The 19497-nt window shown below is 32.7% G+C and overlaps 1 protein-coding gene across 3 annotated transcripts in view; it reads left to right on the top strand.

Annotated features, from left to right (window-relative positions):
• NUP58 (nucleoporin 58) overlaps positions 1-19497 on the top strand; it is a 79387-nt gene that overhangs the window by 57623 nt on the left and 2267 nt on the right. For 2 of the 3 annotated variants that reach the window (XM_074216190.1, XM_074216191.1), the window contains exons 13-16: positions 825-1026; positions 6630-6728; positions 8470-8565; positions 10014-10282. In XM_074216190.1, the coding sequence (XP_074072291.1) occupies positions 825-1026; positions 6630-6728; positions 8470-8565; positions 10014-10183 (567 nt within the window). In that variant the 3' untranslated portion in view covers positions 10184-10282. Of the gene's footprint in view, positions 1-824; positions 1027-6629; positions 6729-8469; positions 8566-10013; positions 10283-19497 lie in introns of those variants that run through there. The other variant, XM_074216192.1, reaches the window with a different exon arrangement.

Genomic DNA, 19497 nt, shown 5'->3' with positions numbered 1-19497 from the left:
TCAAATCTTGTGCCTTAAGTCTTGATCATCCTATATCTGGCTTCTAGGTCCCTATATTCTTTCTATTTGCCAGCTTAGAAAAGGATCACTTCAGTTAGTTTCACAGATAGCAGAAAGTAAAGACCTAATGCTATTTTTTTTCTTTCATTAAGATTGTATAGAAAATACATGAATTGTTCTTAGTTTTTTACTTCTTAGTATTGATAAAATCAAACTTGTTTATACATTACATTTTTACTGATGTATCCTTAGCAGAAGTCATCATTTACATAACTATTTCTAGCAACACAAGGACAAGTACAAGCATAATTTTAATGGAACTCATCATTTTTGCTTCTGGTACTTTTATAGGCATACATTCAAAGCTTATTTTTTATCTTTTTTGAAAATTTTTCATTGTGCTCTAAGCAGGAAATTGGGCTTTACTCATTTCTCTGTCAGAAAAGTTAAGTAACTGGGAGTTTCAAGGAAGAGAAGAATATTTAAATATTTAAATCTATTCATCCTTTATAAAGCTTATCTAGATTCTCATAGATTTTATTTATATAAATGTCCACTCTCACTGGCAAACAAATAAATAATTTATAAAACGAATAAAGTGAATTTTTAAAAAAAATTCAGGAGAGCAAACCCTGATTTAAAAAACTTATTTCCCTTTACAAGAATTCATCTGTACTAACATTACCTTCAGTTTAGAAAATGGTTAGTGAGTAGTTACCTATATGGTCTTCAGGATACTTTAGTAATATATTTCACATTTATATTACTATCAAATGCAATATGGAGCTTTTTGGGAAATCTGTTGTTGTTGTTTATCCTTTTAGATGCTCAAAGAACAATATCTTGGTTATAGAAAAATGTTCCTGGGAGATGCCATGGATGTTTTTGAGGCAAGACGAGCAGAAGCCAAGAAGTGGCAGAGTGCTCCAAGAGTTACTACTGGGCCCACCCCTTTCAGCAACATACCAAATGCAGCAGCCGTTGCGATGGCTGCAACACTCACACAGCAGCAACAGCCTGCTACAGGTCTGAATGCATTCAAGTTATAGCTTATTAGTGTTACAACTACAGTCAGTTTGTGTACATTTTTATGAGTAGCTGTTATCTAAAAAAATCTGATCATTGTGACAAAATTATAAAAATATGTTAGAAAATGCAGGGTAGACTTAGCAATAACAAATCAGTTAAATATTTAATGTTGTCAGTATTCTTAATGGTATTTGCTGAATCGCTCAGTACCTTATGGGACTTAACTTTTGCTATTAAATTTCCTAAAGAATATACTTAAAATTCTAAAATTGTAATTATATAGTATATAATTTCAAAGTCAGAAACAAGCAATCCAGATACACATTACATTTTCCTATGTTAAAGCAGTTGATTCATTTTCATCATATAACATTGTATTTGGCAACCCACGTGTACATCCAAAATTAAGTTTGCTCTTATTGAAGGTATGTTAAAGATCATGTAGGTCTTGCGTGTGTGTGTGTGTGTGTGTGTGTGTGTGTGTTGACTAGAAGGCATATGTACTGACTCACCAAACCAATTTCTGAAAAAGAAATATATTAGGCCAACTTTTGGTCTAGTGCCTTGAAAATGAACAAAAATGATGATGAAAGAAAAGCTTTGTGTGTGTTGAAATTGCTTAGGTTAGGTTAAACATTAAAAGATACTTTAATAGAGGAAAATTAAGCTGATTATAAAATAATGATTAAAGAATATTATCAGATTATTTTTAAACCTATTTCTAGACAAATCTGCATTTTAGGATTAAAGTAATTTTGTTATATTTATTCCAACCTTTATCTCTAGATTTAATACTTGCCCATTTTCACAGATCTATTTTACCTGTGATTGGCTGCATTAGATTTTGGTATGCAGAAGACGTATTTTATTTAAATGAAGGTGGTATTTCTCCTTTTTCAGAAAAACAGATTTTTACAAAATGTGAAAAACTGAGTTATTTCTTCCATAGCACCTTAGTTTGTTCTGGCTTATATACCAAGAGGCTAGGTCTAACAGTAAGTTAAAATAGTGCAAGAAATAAAAAAAAATTAAATTAAATCTTGACTGTTCTATGACCTTTCAATTTATATTTAGCCTCTGTGCTAAGAATAACATAGATTAAACATTTATCCATTGACACCTGCCCTGTATAAGGCACTGTGAGGGGTATAAAGATTACTAGTGTGATCCGCTGCCTTCAAGGAGCTTGCAATCTTGTATGTAGTGTTTGCTGCTTGGTAGGATGGTTATTCTCACTTAACTTCATAAATGAAAATGATACTGCTGACTCACCATCATTAGAGCACCTTCAATTTTTTCCATCAGTGGTGATGGATTTGCACTGACCCATAGACACTTTCTACTTCCTGGTCCTTTTGTGACCAGTGGTATATGTATATATACATAGTAGATGACTGTTATTAATGTGTTATCTCTGGTCATGAAACAGAAGAATGCTAACTGGTCCCTACAGAAGGAAAATATATAATCAGGGACCCTTTAGCACTGAATTAACTGCAGAATTAGAAAAGTACTAATTTCTTTAATTATAAAAGTTTTTGTCAGTCCCATGCAGGAAAAACTTGGGAAAAGTCTGAATTATTAAAGTGTTATACCAAAAAGTAATTCCTTCGATGTAGGCAACCAAGATAAATTGCAATAAACTGCTCTGTCAGAGGAAAAGTTAAACTTCCTAATGAATGATAATCTTATCTTGAAAGTTTTGGGGGTTTTTTCTTTAGAGTTTTGATACCTTTTAATATATATATATACACACATACATATATATATATAGCTTAAATTATAGTGCCTATTAATTACCTTGAGAAGCAGTTTTCATGTTTGCCCATATGCTTTCATTTTAAGATGCTTTCCTTAGACTTTGGAGGAAACTGATTCTTATAGTTTTCTCAATAAAGGCTTTGTAAAGTCTGGCTTTCCAGTTTGAAGCAGGAATACTCCCAGCCTTGTCAGCCTTTTCAGTATTAAATGATAATGGGATCCTCTTCTACAGAATGATGTTTAACTTAAAGTTGTATGAATACCAGACCTCAAAAGCAGAGCAGTTTTGATAACCAGACTATTGTGTTAGAACCTTGCTGTGTCCCCTTCATTTTTTCCCTCCTGGAGAGGTACTCTCTGCCCATGATGTAGCCATTCAGTTGGGCCTCTGCCCAGTGAAAACTTGAATGATCTTGGAGTAGTGATTGTCAGTATTAATATTTAACAAAAATGAGACTTACGCATCCTTTAGGGTGCATGTACAAAGCAGTATTCTGATGAGCCTATTGACTGCTCAGCTGGAAACTGAATTTATTCTTGATTTGTATGCTCTGTTCTATATACTACAGAAATAACATATTCTTTTGTCCATAATTCTGTGGATCTGTTTTAAAGTGTTTTAAATAAAGGGAAACTCTTTCTCTAATTATGCCAGTGGAAAGTTTTTAAAATCATCTAAGAGCAGCTAGGGTATTTTTAACTATTTTCAGATGCCTCTACTGATCTGTGCAAGACTTAAGTTGTCAGGTGCTTTCTCAGTTTTTACGAAAAAATCCACTCCTTGCCCAGTGATCTTGTAAATATATGGGCACAGAGCTAACTTTTTAGACAACTATCTCTTGCAGGTGGTCCATATGTCAGACAGTTATCAAATAGATGATCTTTTGAGGCCCTTTCTTAGTCTTGGTTTTGATTTTCTTTATGTAGATAATATATTTGTAGTTTTTAGGCAAGTGTATTCTATGGTTACTGTTTTTCTAGAGCCTGAGGAGTATTGGAGATTCCAGAAAGCTGCTTCTTAAGTTAGCATGTACATATGAGAAAAATATGAGGATAAGACTTCTTGGATAAGTTTAAAGGATGATGAAAAGGACTCTCACTTTGCTCCACAAGACCTCTTTTAGCCTTTTCATATCTTTGTATAGTAATACAAATGGAACATTTGCAGAATAATTGTTGTTTAACTAAATAGAGATGATGAAAACCCTAACATACTATTTTATTATCATTTGCTTATTTTAAAAATATTTGATGTTTACATAATGTGAGACTTTCTCATACTTGGCTGCTGTTCTTAAAGAGAGCTGAGACCATTTTGTTAATAAGGATTCATATTTTCTAGCTTTGGATATAGGTTTGGAAATCTTAGGTTCATGCTAGTTTTAGTGTTAACCAAGAAATTCTAAGTCTTCCATCCAAAAATGTTAGGGTTGGTGATTTTTGTTATTTATTAACCAAAGGAACATTCCCCATTAAATCAGTAAGTATGAAAATTTTCAATTGGGGGGGGGTTGTATTTGATTCTTTTTAAAGGTAGTATTTGGTAACAGTAAAGTAGCATCTTGAGGTGTTTTGACTAATCCTTAAACATCTTAAAGAGGTTTTAAGCACTTGCCTTTTCCTGTTAACCAGCTGTAGAAGGTAGAATTTGTTGATAGAAAAATAGGAATCATAATGCTAAGCTTGATTGTATTTGTGTGAATGTTATGTGGTAACTTTGATAAAATGTTACTTTAAGCAAAGATTCACTTTGGGCAATCATGATGACTAATACTACTTAAAATGGTTTCTTAGTGGAGAGTTTATTTATTAAACTAACAGTCCTTTAGGGCACAACTATTAAGATTTTGAAGTATACTTTTAGAATTGTTAGAATAACTCTTGTCTGAAGGAATTGTCTCTCACCTCCTGAAAATGAAACCAATTTATGATAGTAGCCAAAGAATGCATTATTTACAAATACTTTGGCACAGGACAAAGTTTTCACTATTTGAAAATGATGTACATTTGTCTACTAGATTATAAATGATGTTGCCTTCAGAATTTTATGTTAAAGTGCAAAATTAACTGAAGTATCTTATATCTGTTGTACAAATGGAAAATTTTGTCAGTTTTAGGGATTGATTCTGTTTTTTTACCTATAGCTTGACTGTTGATATTTAGAATAACAATGTTCTGCTGGTCTTAAAATATACACAAAAACAACAAAAACAGCATGTTTTATTTGATAAATATCTTGATTTGGAGGGCTGAGGGATGTGGTGTTTTTATTATACTTGGTCTTCCACCAGCAGTGCCTCCTATTAATGTGTAACTTGAGGCCTTCCCTTAAACTTGAAGAAACTGGACATATGTTTTCTGCATATTTTGTTCAAATTATGAAATTGTCTTTAGTTTATTTATATGTGATATCAGTTTTTTAAAAGAGCCACTAAGCAGATATTTGAATCTCAAAAAATGGATGTAAAAAGTAATTTTTTAACTTATTTTTAAAAGGAGTAGTGTAAGGGCCCTGGCTGCTATCAGTTGTGTTACTTTTTTATGTTTACAGTTCATTTGGAAAATTCAGTTTTTCTCATTATTTAGACAGAACAAAGTTTCTCAGCTATGGTTACCCATGACTACTTTATATTTTAACACTACTTTTTGAATATACAAATCTTATTCTGCATTGGACAACTTGAAGACTTTTTTTTATGTGTGTTTTGTTTTGGTGAACCCCATTCCCATGCTTTCAGATGCGCTGATCACTGTGTTTGAAAATGACAAGACAATGAAGATTGTACTGTGCAGAAAACCTGTCGAATCATTTTCATAAATCATTTATCAGACTGAGAGATTTTTAGACTTTTGTATTCTGGGTCACTAATACTGTTCAAAGGAGAGGCTAGTTTATTTCTGTCCTCACCACACTCAGCCTAAACTATAAACTAACAGATGAGAAAGGAATTTCTTGATCTGAGGTATTTTCCAAAATTATGGGGAAAAGTTTCTGAATTGAAATCTTGAATGTATTTATTGAATTGGTCAAGGTACACAACTGTGCCTTTGTAAATGTTTATTAATCTATCATATTTATTAATCAGGTAATTTGAATAATTTAACTATGGATTGGTGTAATGTAGCAGAACTTAACAACAGAACTCGGTTATCACTTTTTGTGAACAAGTTTGAATTGTCATGTTACTGTGTAATTGATTTGCTTTAAAATGAACAATAAATTTAATAAAATAAAACATTGTCTTGTTTTTTATCCATTTATTGTACATCTACAACTTGATGTTTCAAATGCAAAACCATACCAAATTTTTGGTTTTCACTCCTAGTAAGTAACATGATAGTTTTATAGTGTTGGCATCTGAATTTTTGCAAAAATAAGATCTGACAGTAACAGTAATGAAAGTTTCTTTTAGTAAAGAACAAAAACCATGAAATTCTACACTTGATTCACTATCTAGTTTTGCTAAAAGGTGAGTAAGAAAGCTAGCTAGATAATTTAAGAATTAAACCAATAAGATTTTAGTTGATAATACATTAAATATTTTCATTATTTTGGTGTATAATTGTTAGGTTAGATGGCTTATATTTATATACTTTGTAATTTCTTTTCCATGTGGTAATACTGTTTTAATTTTCTAGTTTTGATTTTCAAATTTTCATCTTAGGTTTATCCTGTAGAAAAGATAAGTTAGATGTGAGAAAATTTTTGAGATTCAGGTTTTAAAATTTTTAATGAAATTTGTCTAAAAACAATTAATGTTCACTCTTAAGATAAAGAAACTTAAATCTTGAAAGAGTAAGGCAAGCTTTTTTCCCCATTTTCTTTTTTTTTATACCAGGGCCACAGCCATCTCTGGGAGTTAGTTTTGGAACACCATTCGGCTCAGGTATTGGCACTGGCTTGCAATCAAGTGGCTTAGGTTCTTCAAATCTTGGAGGTACACTTTAACTTTTCTAATGTTTTCTTTAACCTTTATATATATGAATTGGTAATAGTGAAAATTTTATAAGAGAATCTTCTGATATTACAGAAGTTTAAATTCGCTCTGGCAAGAAAGATTCTCCAAACTTAGTAATGTCTTACAGTGATAGCTTCATAGAAAGCAAATAGATGATTATTGAGGCAATGAAAATTCAATACAAAAAGGTGAGGGAGGTCAATATATAAAGTAACACTTAAAATTATATTAATTAGTCTTAGAGACCACTTGGAGCCCTGTTTTCTCTTAGTTTTAATTAAACTAAAATTCTCATTTGTAGTAAAGGGGACATTTTAAGTAATGAAATATTTTATTAAAGGAAATAAAAATGGAACAACTTATAAATTAAATTTAGTTATTAACTTATTTATACTACACAGAGTAATACTTGGTTACCAGCTTTGCAGATTATCTATGGTCATTTTTGTGTTGTAGCTTCATTCTGCCCATGAAGCACAGTTCTTTGTTGTATGCCTGATTATCCATGTGCATGCTTAAACATTAAGCCATAAGAAGATCCAATGTAAAAATTAAAAAAAATGTATTTCAATATGTTTGGCATGGTGAATTGAGAGTTGATCATACTGTGAATAAATATGTTTCTATATAGCATCGTTCCCTCATGTTATGGTTCACAAAACAATTTTTCCTTAGGGAATGAAATTTTAAATTGCTATAACTAATGAAAACATAGAATTTTTATAATTTTCTTTCATGGCTATTACAAATAACTTTAATGCTAAGCATCAGAGTTAGTATTTGAATTAACTTTTCTGCTCAGAAAGTTTTGTGAACCAATAAATTTTACATACTGTAAAAATTTAAAATAATTTGTTACATAACTTGTTAGGTTTGTTGAACAGTTGGTTTTCTGATACATGACCTTACAGAAATCTTTAATTCCTTGTGCAGTTTAAATGCTTGGGGAAAAAATACTATTTGTATTTGTAAAATGGTTTTATTGTCTACATAGAAACGCTTTTTTTGCATTAGTTCTGTTTAAACAAAGCAGATGAAAACTAATTGGATTTCATAAAGAAATGAGAATTGTAATACGGATTTCCTATTTAGTTGATTTTTTTGCAAGCTTAAAAGCATAATAAAACAGCTTTTAACATTTGAAAAAAATCTGTAAATACTGAGTTTTCTAATAGTGATATGTACCATGCTCATGATCTAGAGAATCTAATTTCATTAAATGTAATAATTTAAAAGAGGGAGATAACTTTTGTGTCTAATAAGCTAGAGTGAGCCTATGGTGTTAATTAAAAATCTCTAGCCCATTTGATATGGACACTAATGAATGTGATTGTTCCCGTTCTTGATCAGTTAACCTATATTTTTATCTAAAATGTGAATGGATTAATAATATGGAATCTAAACAGGTTGTTTAATTCAAAATTAGTTTGATTGTTTTCTTATATCTTCTAATTAAAGAAAACTTGGTCTATGCATCACTTATTTGAGCAAATGACAACTACTAAGTATAGAAGCATTTTGTATGTACTCATTTCAACAGTTCCATAAGTACAAACTGCTAAACAAGTTTTGAAATAACCTTACTTATATACTTTATATACATTTATATACTTATGAAATATTTTTAAAACTTCTGACAATTTTAGATTTTTTATTTGTTAGTCACTTTTAACCTATCTTTTTATGTGCCATTATATGTTTCTCTACCACCTTCCACTAGGATTTGGAACTAGCTCTGGTTTTGGAAGCAGCACCACAGGGGCCTCCACATTTGGATTTGGAACAACAAATAAACCCTCAGGAAGTCTTAGTGCAGGTTTGTTTGTGTCTGAATTTTAGAAAAATGTAAAGAATTTGATTTAAAGATCTAAATATGACTTTTCCCATCTATTCTAAAAAAGATCACTCTCAGTTTCACCCTATATTTATATTATGCAAGAATATATTTACATAAATTTTAATCTTTGTTCTGCCTCTTCTAAATGTCAGATTTTTCAAATTTCTTAACTTAATTACCTAATTATACTCTTCTTTTGTGATAATTGTAATATTTATTTATATAACTAATTCTTTATGGTTTGCAGAGCATTTTTCAAATGTTATCTCCTTTTATCCTCATAACAATCTTGGCATGTGGATAATGTTATAATTCCCATTTTATGGATGAGGAAACTGAAGTTAAAAGAGGTTTAGTGATTTTTCCAGGGTCACAAAGCTAGGAATTGGAACCCTAGTCTCCCCATCACTAGATCTGGTCCTTTATCCATTGTACCACCTACTGACCTTTATGTTAAGCAGCAAGTCTTTTGAACACCTATTTTGTTTGAAATAGTTTAGATCAGCCTAACAAATGTATAGTGAAATTGCAGCCAAATATTTAATAATATTCACCCATAGATCTTTCTGTGGAAGGATTTCTCTTCAAAAAAATAAGACATTTAGCATCTCAATGTTCCATTTGGATTTAATTCATGAGAAACCATAATTATTCCATAAGTCTATGCCTAAAGGATCAGTATTTCTTTCTATTAAGATTTAACTATTTATTTTGGAATATAAATCTTGACAGCCATTAATACAAGGCCTCAAGTTACATATAACTTTTAAAAATTTGTAACTAATGATTGTTGTTATATGGATCCTTAAATATTTAATTTTTGAGAATAAATAGCATGTCCCTAAAACAACTTGTATTGATACCTGTTTGCTTTCAAAAAAGTTCAAATGGACATGTCCAGCTAGCTTACTAAGCCAAGTCATAATGCTTTTCCATTTTGAGGGCTGTGAGGATTGCTGTCCTGAAGATGATAGTGGTGGTATGATTATCTCAACTAGAATGTCATGTCATCTTAATTACCCAAAGGTAATTATATCAAACCAGACTTGCAAAATTATTCATCTTTTCAGTTTGTCCCTTTAAACTAGTCATTGTGTGTGGTGGTGGGCTACTTGGATGTAGAAGGGGAATTGTACGAGATTGATGGTTTAAGCTAAGTCTCACTTTTTTCACACATTGTCAAAGTGCTTGTGGTAGTTCTTAAGAAACAAGGCCTTGGGCCTGTTCTGCATGTGCTTAATGTCTGGTTCTAGAAAGATTTTTCTTGCTTAATGCCACATGTTAGAAGTTTAGTAGTCTGGGATTACTGAACTGTTTAAATTTCTCTCAGTTCTTTCAGATACCAGTTATTTTTTTTTCCAAGAAATATATGAAGTTGTTGTTTTGATTTAACTTCTGATATAAATATTTTCTCCCCTACACACAAGGCTTTGGCAGCTCAAGTACAACTGGGTTTAACTTCAGCAATCCTGGCATCACAGCATCAGCTGGCCTGACATTCGGGGTGTCCAATCCTGCCTCTGCAGGATTTGGAACAGGAGGACAGCTCCTTCAGCTGAAGAAACTGCCTGCTGGAAACAAAAGAGGAAAAAGATAAACATTTGGGTGGGTGGGACAGTACAAGCTGCAGCCACTCTGTTATTCTATAAATCTACTTTTTCTAGAAACTGATGCAACAATTAAATTGCATCCTAAGGTTTTGGTTTTGATATATTTCCCTACTCTGAAATTTAAATTGTATCTGCATCAGTCATGAAGAATAGCTATTTTCTTGTTCATATTATAACCCATTTGTGTAATTTTATTATTTCAGTTCCTAGCTTTAGAAATGTTTTGATGATATCACTGAGAAAGCTTGTAAAACCATTTATTTAGCCTAATATTAGCAGTGTTTTTGTCAATAAGTCTTATTCATAGAAATTGATGCATATTTGTTCCTTGTGTATATATATATATATATATATATATATTCTAGTATAGATATAAAAAGTTCATAATTTCTGTTCTTTGAGAAGGCCTTTTGGAATCTACTGCAGGGCATTTCTGTGAATATATATGTAAATATATACAGCATAATGCACACATGTGTATACATATTAAAAGATATATTTACACACATACAAACCTTGCCTCAATATTATCTCTACCCTTTTTGAGTATTTTCTTTTCCATGTTTTTGTCTTCAGAGCCACACTACTTGCAGTCCATTGCTAACAAACCTTTGCCTGTCTATTTCATTGCTTAGTTTTTTTCTTCCCTCTACATTTCTGCCATCACCTTCCATAGCCACTCCAAAGAGAGGACTCACATCATCCGATCCTGTGGCATATGCAAAAAGCTTTTAAAACCATATCTGTTTCTATATTGATCAACATCCTGTGTGATAATGAGGTTTTAAAAGTTTTCTTTATTTTTTTTTCTATGACTGAATTTCAGGAGAATAATTAAAAATCTAGACCACTGGTTTAGGGGCAAAGAACTGTGAAGCCAAAATTCCCAATTCTATGCAGGTGATGGATGCACTGACTATTACTCTAATGACAAGTTTTCTAACCATTTCAATATGGAGTTTTTTTCACATAGGACTACTGACATTAACACCAAAAAGATGTGGCTTTTTATCAGCCCTCAGTGTCTTAAGTAACTGCTTTATATGGAATAGAGAAATAGTATATTTTGAGAGTAAAATATTCATTCTTATCAGCCTCTAAACTACCCCTAGTCTTTCTAACTCCATGTTATAACATACTAATAATGTCAAATCAAATTTGTGTAGTGTTTCTAAAGTAAAGTGATGGAGATTGGAGGGGAAACCCTTTTAAGGAGTGAGCAACTTATCTGAGATTTATTACAAAAATAATAGCTTCTACCAACAAACCTTGAGTTATCTTGCAAGTACAGGTATCAGATGGAATGTGAGTATGGGACTTCATTGACAGTAATGTACTTTTTTATATAGAAGGGTTTTGTATATAATGTGCATCAAATTGAATATTTACTTAATCATTTTCTCCAAGGTGACTTTTTTCCTAAAACTAGTGTTGAATATATATATATATATTTTTTTTTTCTAGTATGATGTCAGTTGCTTTTGATTGTAACAATGTTGTCTAATACCATTTTGTATGTTTGAAATGGTTCTACATACAGTGATTGGTCTTCATTGAATTAGAATATCTTCCTTGATGCATTTAAAAGAAAAGGATTTATACTTTTTTTAGTACTAAAATTGCTTTCACTTTAGTTACTGAATCTGAGATTAAGGAGAGGGATATATAGAAAAAGTGTGTGGCTTGTTTTTTGAACATGAATCATAATTAAGCATTGCGTTCAAACCAAACTTTTCTTTACAAGGTGTATTGCTTTGGACTGCAAAAAACAATCTGGGTATTTGCAATTCTTTGTTACTGCTTCATTTTTTTTAAGATGTTACATTTTAAAATGTTGAGCCACTGGAATTCTTGTACCATTTGTGAGAATCTTAAATGTGCTGCCATTGTCTACATTGTCTGCACTTTGTCCAGCACCTACCATTGTGTAAACAATAAAATTTATTACATCAGTGCTTCAAACCCTTAAAGCTATCACTTCTTACCCATTAATATGAAAATTTGCTGGTACACTTAGAATTTTATCCTCTTAGTTGGATTGGTCAACTTGTGTTTTATTAATTGGTTAGAGCTTCTTTTTTGTATCTTCCACATCTGTCTCCTGGTTACTCATAACAAAGCAAGTATCATGTCATTTTTTTTTCTTTGAACGTAAATGTTGCCTTTTTTGGGAACAAGATAAGTCCTGTTACACTAAGTACTACCATAGTGGGCCATGTTTTGCTTTGTGGATATTCATTTTTAGAACAAGATAGATTTGTTCATTTGTATTTCTTAGTTTGCACATCTAAGAGTGGTGTCCTTATATAGCACTCTTGAAATCATACAAATTAAGCAAAAATATCCCCAAGGGTTGAGAACCTTGAATTATACCTTGGTCAGAAGTCTCCCAAACATTCTTCCTTAGTAGCATATGCAACTTTTCTTGGTTCAAGGAGAGATTCAGATAAACCTGCCATCATCTTGATTTTGATATTTCTTGTTTTGGGAAATGATTTTTAGTGTTGCTTTTCTTAAGCAAGAAATTTAGTACTTGGCTCTCATCTTTTGCACACTGTATTGGAGATGTCTGTAAAAGAAGGGTAAAAGGTTGTTTCTGCCTTATTGCTTGAGGGCCGCCCCCTTGGCATGGCTGCTAAATTTCCCTGCTTTGCTAAATGTCATATTTACTTGTTGTCATTGTGTCAACAGAAGAGAAGCTATAGCATTATGTTTCCAAAGATACACCCTTGTGGGGGAGAGGACAGAAATGGACAGATTTTTTATGTGGTGTGCCAGGGAGGCGTTCTTTGTTTTCTTAGCTAGACCAAAAGAAAAAATTAATTAGAAAATTGAATGAAAAGGAAGTACTTTTGACAAATTATACATACAATCTAGTTTATGGTTCCAATTTTGCTTAAATTAAACATTCTTCCTTTTTGCTTTGTTGATTATCCTTAAGAGTCAAAAAATAGCTTTGCAAGGATTTTAAAAATATTTGGTTGACTTTGAGGATGCTATGGTTAAGGGCATAGAATATGTAGATTCAGGAATTGGTACCACTCTTGAACGGTAACCTTATGTGGAAAGTTACCTAGGATCTGTCATGGAAATAGTTAACTTGTTACATGTTAGAAGTCAGCTAGAATCCAGTCATAGGAGGACTAGCAGAAAAGGAATTATGACTAACCACTAGCCAAGAAAATTGATACTGAATTTGACAGAAATGGAAACACTATGTGCAAGGACCAAGACACAGGGACACATGAAAAATTGCAATCTCTGGCCTCCTGAAGACAGATATATGTACATAAATAATACAAAGGAATACCCTACACTTTAGGGCCAAAGGGGCCTTAGTTTACTAGTTATTAACTACTTCCTTATTTAAAAATTTTTTTAAATTTATTTATGGCAATGGGGTTAAGTGACTTTCCCAAGATCACACAACTAGGCAATTATTAAATGTCTTAAGGCAGGATTTGAACTCATGTACTACTGACCCCAAGGCCTGTGCTCTATCCACTGCACCACCTAGCTTCCCCCTTAACTTCCCCCTTTTACAGATAAGCCATCCAGTTCACAGGTTAAGTGAATGGGCCAAGCTCATTTAGGTAGTAAATAGAAGAACTGAGGTTACAACTGGTGTCTTCTGACTCTTATTCATGTATGTAAATATTGCTCTGTTGAAACAGGACTTTGGTTACATTTTATCAGGTAAGAGGATCAAGAGATACCGGAAGCAGTAGCACCTAAGTTGAGACTTGGAGGATTTCAGCAGACATGGAGAGGAATATATTTCAAGAATGAGCATTGTTAGCATCAAAGCCAGGTTCTGACATTGAGAATACCAGTTGGTTGGTTGCATCATTTGGCCTTTGGTTTCCTCTGTAAGATGAAAATTAGGAAATAGGAGACAAGCAGAGCAGGGGAAGCAGCTAGTAGTCCAGTTGATCAGTGTTTATATTAAAGCATACATGCTAAGGTGGGTTTTGTTGTATATATGATGTGATATATATATATGTATGTATATGTATGTGTATTATACACACACACACAAATGGGATAAAATATGCCATTATTAGATGTAATAGAATGGTCTCAAAGAAGACTTGAGCTTTACTTTAACCCTATTTCAAATTGATATGAATTATCTGAAAATTACCTTATTTTACTTTGGTAGTATGTATTCATAATGACTTACGCATAGTATTTAATAAATATTTATTGGATTGGATTTTTTTGAAGTTCTATAAGAATTATAAATTTGGTAGAAACTTGTAGTCTATGTGGTACAGTGGGAAAGCATTGAATTTAGACAAAGAATGGTTCAGACTCCTACTCTTCCCACTGACTATGAGTTTGGGTAAAAATAACTTAGTATTTCTGAAAACCGATTTCCTCCACCTCTGGAAGACAAAGGGAAGTTATGACCTCAATGGAAAGTCCTTCGTTTGATCCTACCATCTTTTATGATTATTATTTAAAATGAAAACCTGAGACTGTCTCACACAATAGGCATTCACAATGGTAAAACTGGAATTTATGTCCTCCTGTCTATATTGCTTCCATTTTGAGTACTGGAATATTTCATTATGTAATCTTAAGTGATTTATGATGATATAATGAAGGAAGTTGCATTTAAGCTTGTAAGCAGTTTAAGGTATGACCACTTTTAAAAAATGAATAATCAGTATTTTTGATCAGTAAAACTTTTTTAATGATTAAAATATATCTTACTGATTAGTTATCTCTTTACCATTTTGTATTGAATACCATCAATGTGGAAAATATACCCAGATAAAATCATTTGTAGATACTAACAACAGTTAAACATTTTTAGATTGAATATGGTATTAGATTGTATCAGAAGAATCTGACACTTCTGCAATTTCTGATGACTCCAGTTTGGATTAGCACCTTTAATTCCATGTAATTGTGGTATGGTTATATTCTCAGGCGATTTTCAGAGTGGTTTTTCTCATTTCTTGTTTGGTGTTTGTTTGTTTGTTTGTTTTTTGCTGTTTGCAGTCATTTATACTATTGAACCACATCCCCAGAATCAGAATTACATAATAATAGAGATAGAAGAGACACTAGAAGTTGAGATGACAAATCACACCAGAAATCTGTTTCTTGTTTGCAATTGCTCTAAGATAGAAAAAATAAAATCAGTCTCAGATCATATAGTCTAACCTGTTCCTAAAAAGAATTCCCCTTACAACAATGCCTAAAGCTGACCTTTGCCTGAAGATTTCTACTGAGGAGAAAGCTACCCTCTCCATACCCCTTCTCCCTAGCATTATTCTGCTTTCATTAGTATGGGCAGCAGGATTTTTTTTTTCCCCATAAATTGTAGTTTCCACTTGTTCCTAGTTCTGCCCTATGGGACCAAGTGGAACAAGTCTAGTCCTTTTTATGTGGTAGATATAGGAAATATTTGGAGACAGCTATCAAGTCCTTCCCCCTTTTCCTGAGTAAAGTAACTACTCTTAAGTTTAAAAAAAAAACACCTCTTATACTTGCAAACCAAAAGTGGATTGTGATCTATGGCTAAAATTTTATTTTTGGAAATTGTTAGAATTATAAACTACTTCTTTGGAATTATAGAACTATACTTTTAGGAACAGGTAGGTGACACAGTAGATAGTTACAGGCCTAGAATCAGACTCATTTCCTATGTTCAAATGTGGCCTCAGACATTTAACTATCTGTAACCCTAGGCAAGTCACCTAACCCTTTTTTTGCTTCAGTTTCCTCATCTGTAAAATGAGCTGGAGAAGGAAATGGCAAACCACTCAAGTATTTTTGCCAAGAAACACCAAATGGGGTCATAGAGAATTGGACACAACTGGAAAAAAATGACTGAACAACACCATTTAAAAAAAAAAGTGTTTGATTTATTTTTCCAGAGCTCTTTCCTTCTGGTCCTGGTGAGCAAGCCATTATAAAAGTGAATAGAAAAGGGGGAAAACAATTCAGCAAAGGTAACCAATATGTTGAAAATGACAGAACTTGTGATTTTATCAGTGTAAGAAGTTGACATTTGGAAATGTCTAATTGTGGACTATTGCTTAAGCATGGATTTACAAAATATACCTAAGTGGTAATAATTGAGCTTAGTATTGCTTGCTATACCAGGCTGCCTTGCTATGAAGGCTAATATTGTCTTATATTTTTTTTTGTTCATTATGTTTTCACTACATTGTTTCTATTGGTTTCTTATTCTTATTTACATTGACATTTGGTATGTTATTCAGATTCTATTTATTTCATATTGCATCAGTTCATGAAAATACATCTCTTAAATTAGTTAAGGTTTTTTTAGATTAATTTTACATGTGGCCACTTCTAGATCTTGCATTTCTTTTCTCACTGATTTTTATTAATTTTTACAAATTAAATGTAGTCATTTTGCTGATTCTACCTATCTCTTGGTTTTTGTTGATTCATTTCTATAGTTGACTCAAATCTACCAACCATAATCTCCTGAGTACCATTTCCACAGATCTGATCTGTTCTTGGATGTCCAATAGGCATCTCAAATTCATCATGTCTGAAACAACTCACTATTTTCCCTCACAAATTCTCCCTCCCAATTTAATTATTTATGTTCAGGGTGTCAATCATTTTTCCAGTTACCTAGGTTTGAAATCCAGGAGTCTTCAGTTCTTAACTGACAAGACCTCTGTCCTCCAATCCATTAGTTGTAATAGAGTCCTTCATAAGCTGTCTCTTTCCCCACTTCAGTCGGTCTTATCCCTTATTCCTTTCCTGTACCTTCAGTCCAGTGACTGGGCTCCTGATGTTCCATGAACAAGACACTCTATCCTTAGGCTCCAGGCCCCTTCTCTGGCAGTCTGCTATGTTAAGTCCCAACAGAAATCCCATTTTCTAGAGGAGACCTTTCTCTATGTTAAATATTCCCTGTTTTTCTTGTATATAGTTTGTACTTATCCTCCATTTGCGAACTTCTTGAGGGTAGGCACTGCCTTTGATCTCTGTTGCTGCTTAGCACAGCATTTGTCCCTGTCTGTGACTGACCACCCACCCCCATCTTGTTTAATTTACCTCCACAACTTCTCTAGTCTTTGTACTCTCCCATCCTCTCACTCAGCTGTAACTCCAAGTCCTTATTTTCCTGCTTGAATTCCCTGCCTTTGACCTCCCCCCTCCATTATTCCTGTAGCTTCCATATTGAAACTTGGAATTCTGTTCTGATCATGCTTTTAAAAGAAGTAGGTCACTTTCTCACTATCTGCTTCTAGGACAAAATACAAACTCCTTTGTTATTTATAGGCTTTCATAATCTGGCTTCAACATATCAGGGAAGCCAGGCTGGAGACAAATGAAGTCTCATACTGTCCAAATTCCAGCCTACTTGTTCTCAGACATGATGCCCTTGTGGAAGATGCCTGTCCCTCATGACTGGTATGCTCTTTCAGAACTCTTGAATCTCAAGCCCTCTAATGTCCTCCAGATCTTGTATCAAGGACCACTTCCTAGAAGACATTTCTGATTACTCCAGTTATCAATGTTCCTCACTTCCCTGACATACCCCAACCCTTTGCATGATACTTTATACTTACCTATGTATATATTGTTTTCCTGCCAATAGAATGTAAGCCCTTTGCATACAGACACTTGTTTTTTAATTTGTATCTAGGATCTAGCCTGGCGCTTGATTTTTTTTTCTTTTTTGGTTACCTAACATATTAATGCTGTGTCTCCCTTGTGAGGCAAGTACAATTAGTAAAAGTTTACATGTTTTTTATCTAAGTCTTGAACAAAAGCTATTGAATGGGATAAATTTAAGATTAGAGCCATATTCCATTTTACTAATTTTAACCTTCTTGAAACTTTGTACTTAAAGGGCAAAGAGATAAAGACTGTATACTTGCTAAGAAATAGTGGGTTCAATTGAACCCATTGTCTCCATGTAGCCTTTCTCACATTTTGAGAATTAAAGCTAGTCAACTTTTCTGTATGGAATGAAACAGGTGTCAGACTCAAGGCTCATGGATCAACTACAGCCTACAAAACTCCTGAATTAAAATGAATTAGAAAATGTTCAACAAAAATAAAATGTGATAAAACAATGCTAATTTGTGAGGGGTTTTTTTTGTTTTTAGTCAATAGTGGGTTTTTTATCTGTATTTGACATCCCAATTCTGGACTAAATAATCATTGATTCCCAGAAGATAACAGTGATTTCTTTTATCTAAATCTCTAGAGGTGCTATATAATATTGGGCCTTTTAATATTACTGTAGGAAAGGTACCATGATGACTACTCTTGGAATCAGGGATACATGGAGGTAAGTCCTTCCTACATATACTGTGACCCTGAACAAATCACAACCTCCCAGCTCCTCAAGTAACTGAAAGCTTTTAAGTTACCCATAAGTTGCCTAGGTATAGCCATATATACTGGGAATTTTTGTACCAAATGTGCCATATACTGATGGAATCAGAAGTCTGCATTAAAAGGCAATACTAATCTACTTTAGTATTATTGATGTGTAATTTAATTTGTAGCCTAGCTGCCTAGTTATAAACATCCTTAAAATGCTTATGCAAATGTATTATCTCAAATAGCTTACAACTATAAGTTATTTTGGAATTATGCAAAACTATATAGATATATTTGTTGGTTTCTATAAAAAAAGCATTTTGACAAATATTTAACTGGGCTACCTGTGTTAAAAGTAGGAAACAGTGGTTAATAGACTACCTTACATATATATAGTATAAAGTATTTAATTCAAATAAATTTGGATTTCTCAATTATACTAAAAAAGTTTCTTAAAATGATTTTGGGGGTATGTAGAAATCATTGATAAATAATCTTTTTTTTAAATTTCTCTTATTGATGAATTGTTAAAGAATTGAATTCTGTTCATTTAGAAATACCCAATTTTTAGAACTGCTAGAATTAAAGATAAAATGAATGTATATACATTTATATATAGCTTTTATTTATTCCTTTGCTAGATTTCATTTATTTTGCATTTCCCTATAAGTGAGGATTTCCTATCTTCCCTTAATTTCCTCAACTATTAGATTTTCTTCACAGAGACACCTGTTTTCTTGAATGTTATTTCCAACACATAACGTGAGCCTGCCTGCATGTGTAGTGAATAGAGTGCCATCCGGAGCTCCTCGGACTCACATTGGCTAGGTGACCCTGAGCAAGTCGCTTCAAATTTCAAAATTCAGAGGGAATTTAACAATTCAGAAATCCCTTTACAAGTGACAGGTCTAGTCCTTGTCTCTACCCCTCATAATCCTTGAAATCTTGTTCATCTAGAATTGTTTTATAA

This window comes from Macrotis lagotis, chromosome 1, assembly GCF_037893015.1.
Source record: "Macrotis lagotis isolate mMagLag1 chromosome 1, bilby.v1.9.chrom.fasta, whole genome shotgun sequence".
NCBI classification, from domain to species: domain Eukaryota; kingdom Metazoa; phylum Chordata; class Mammalia; order Peramelemorphia; family Peramelidae; genus Macrotis; species Macrotis lagotis.
Note: the sequence above shows the minus strand (reverse complement) of the source record. Positions and strands in the feature narration are given on the sequence as shown.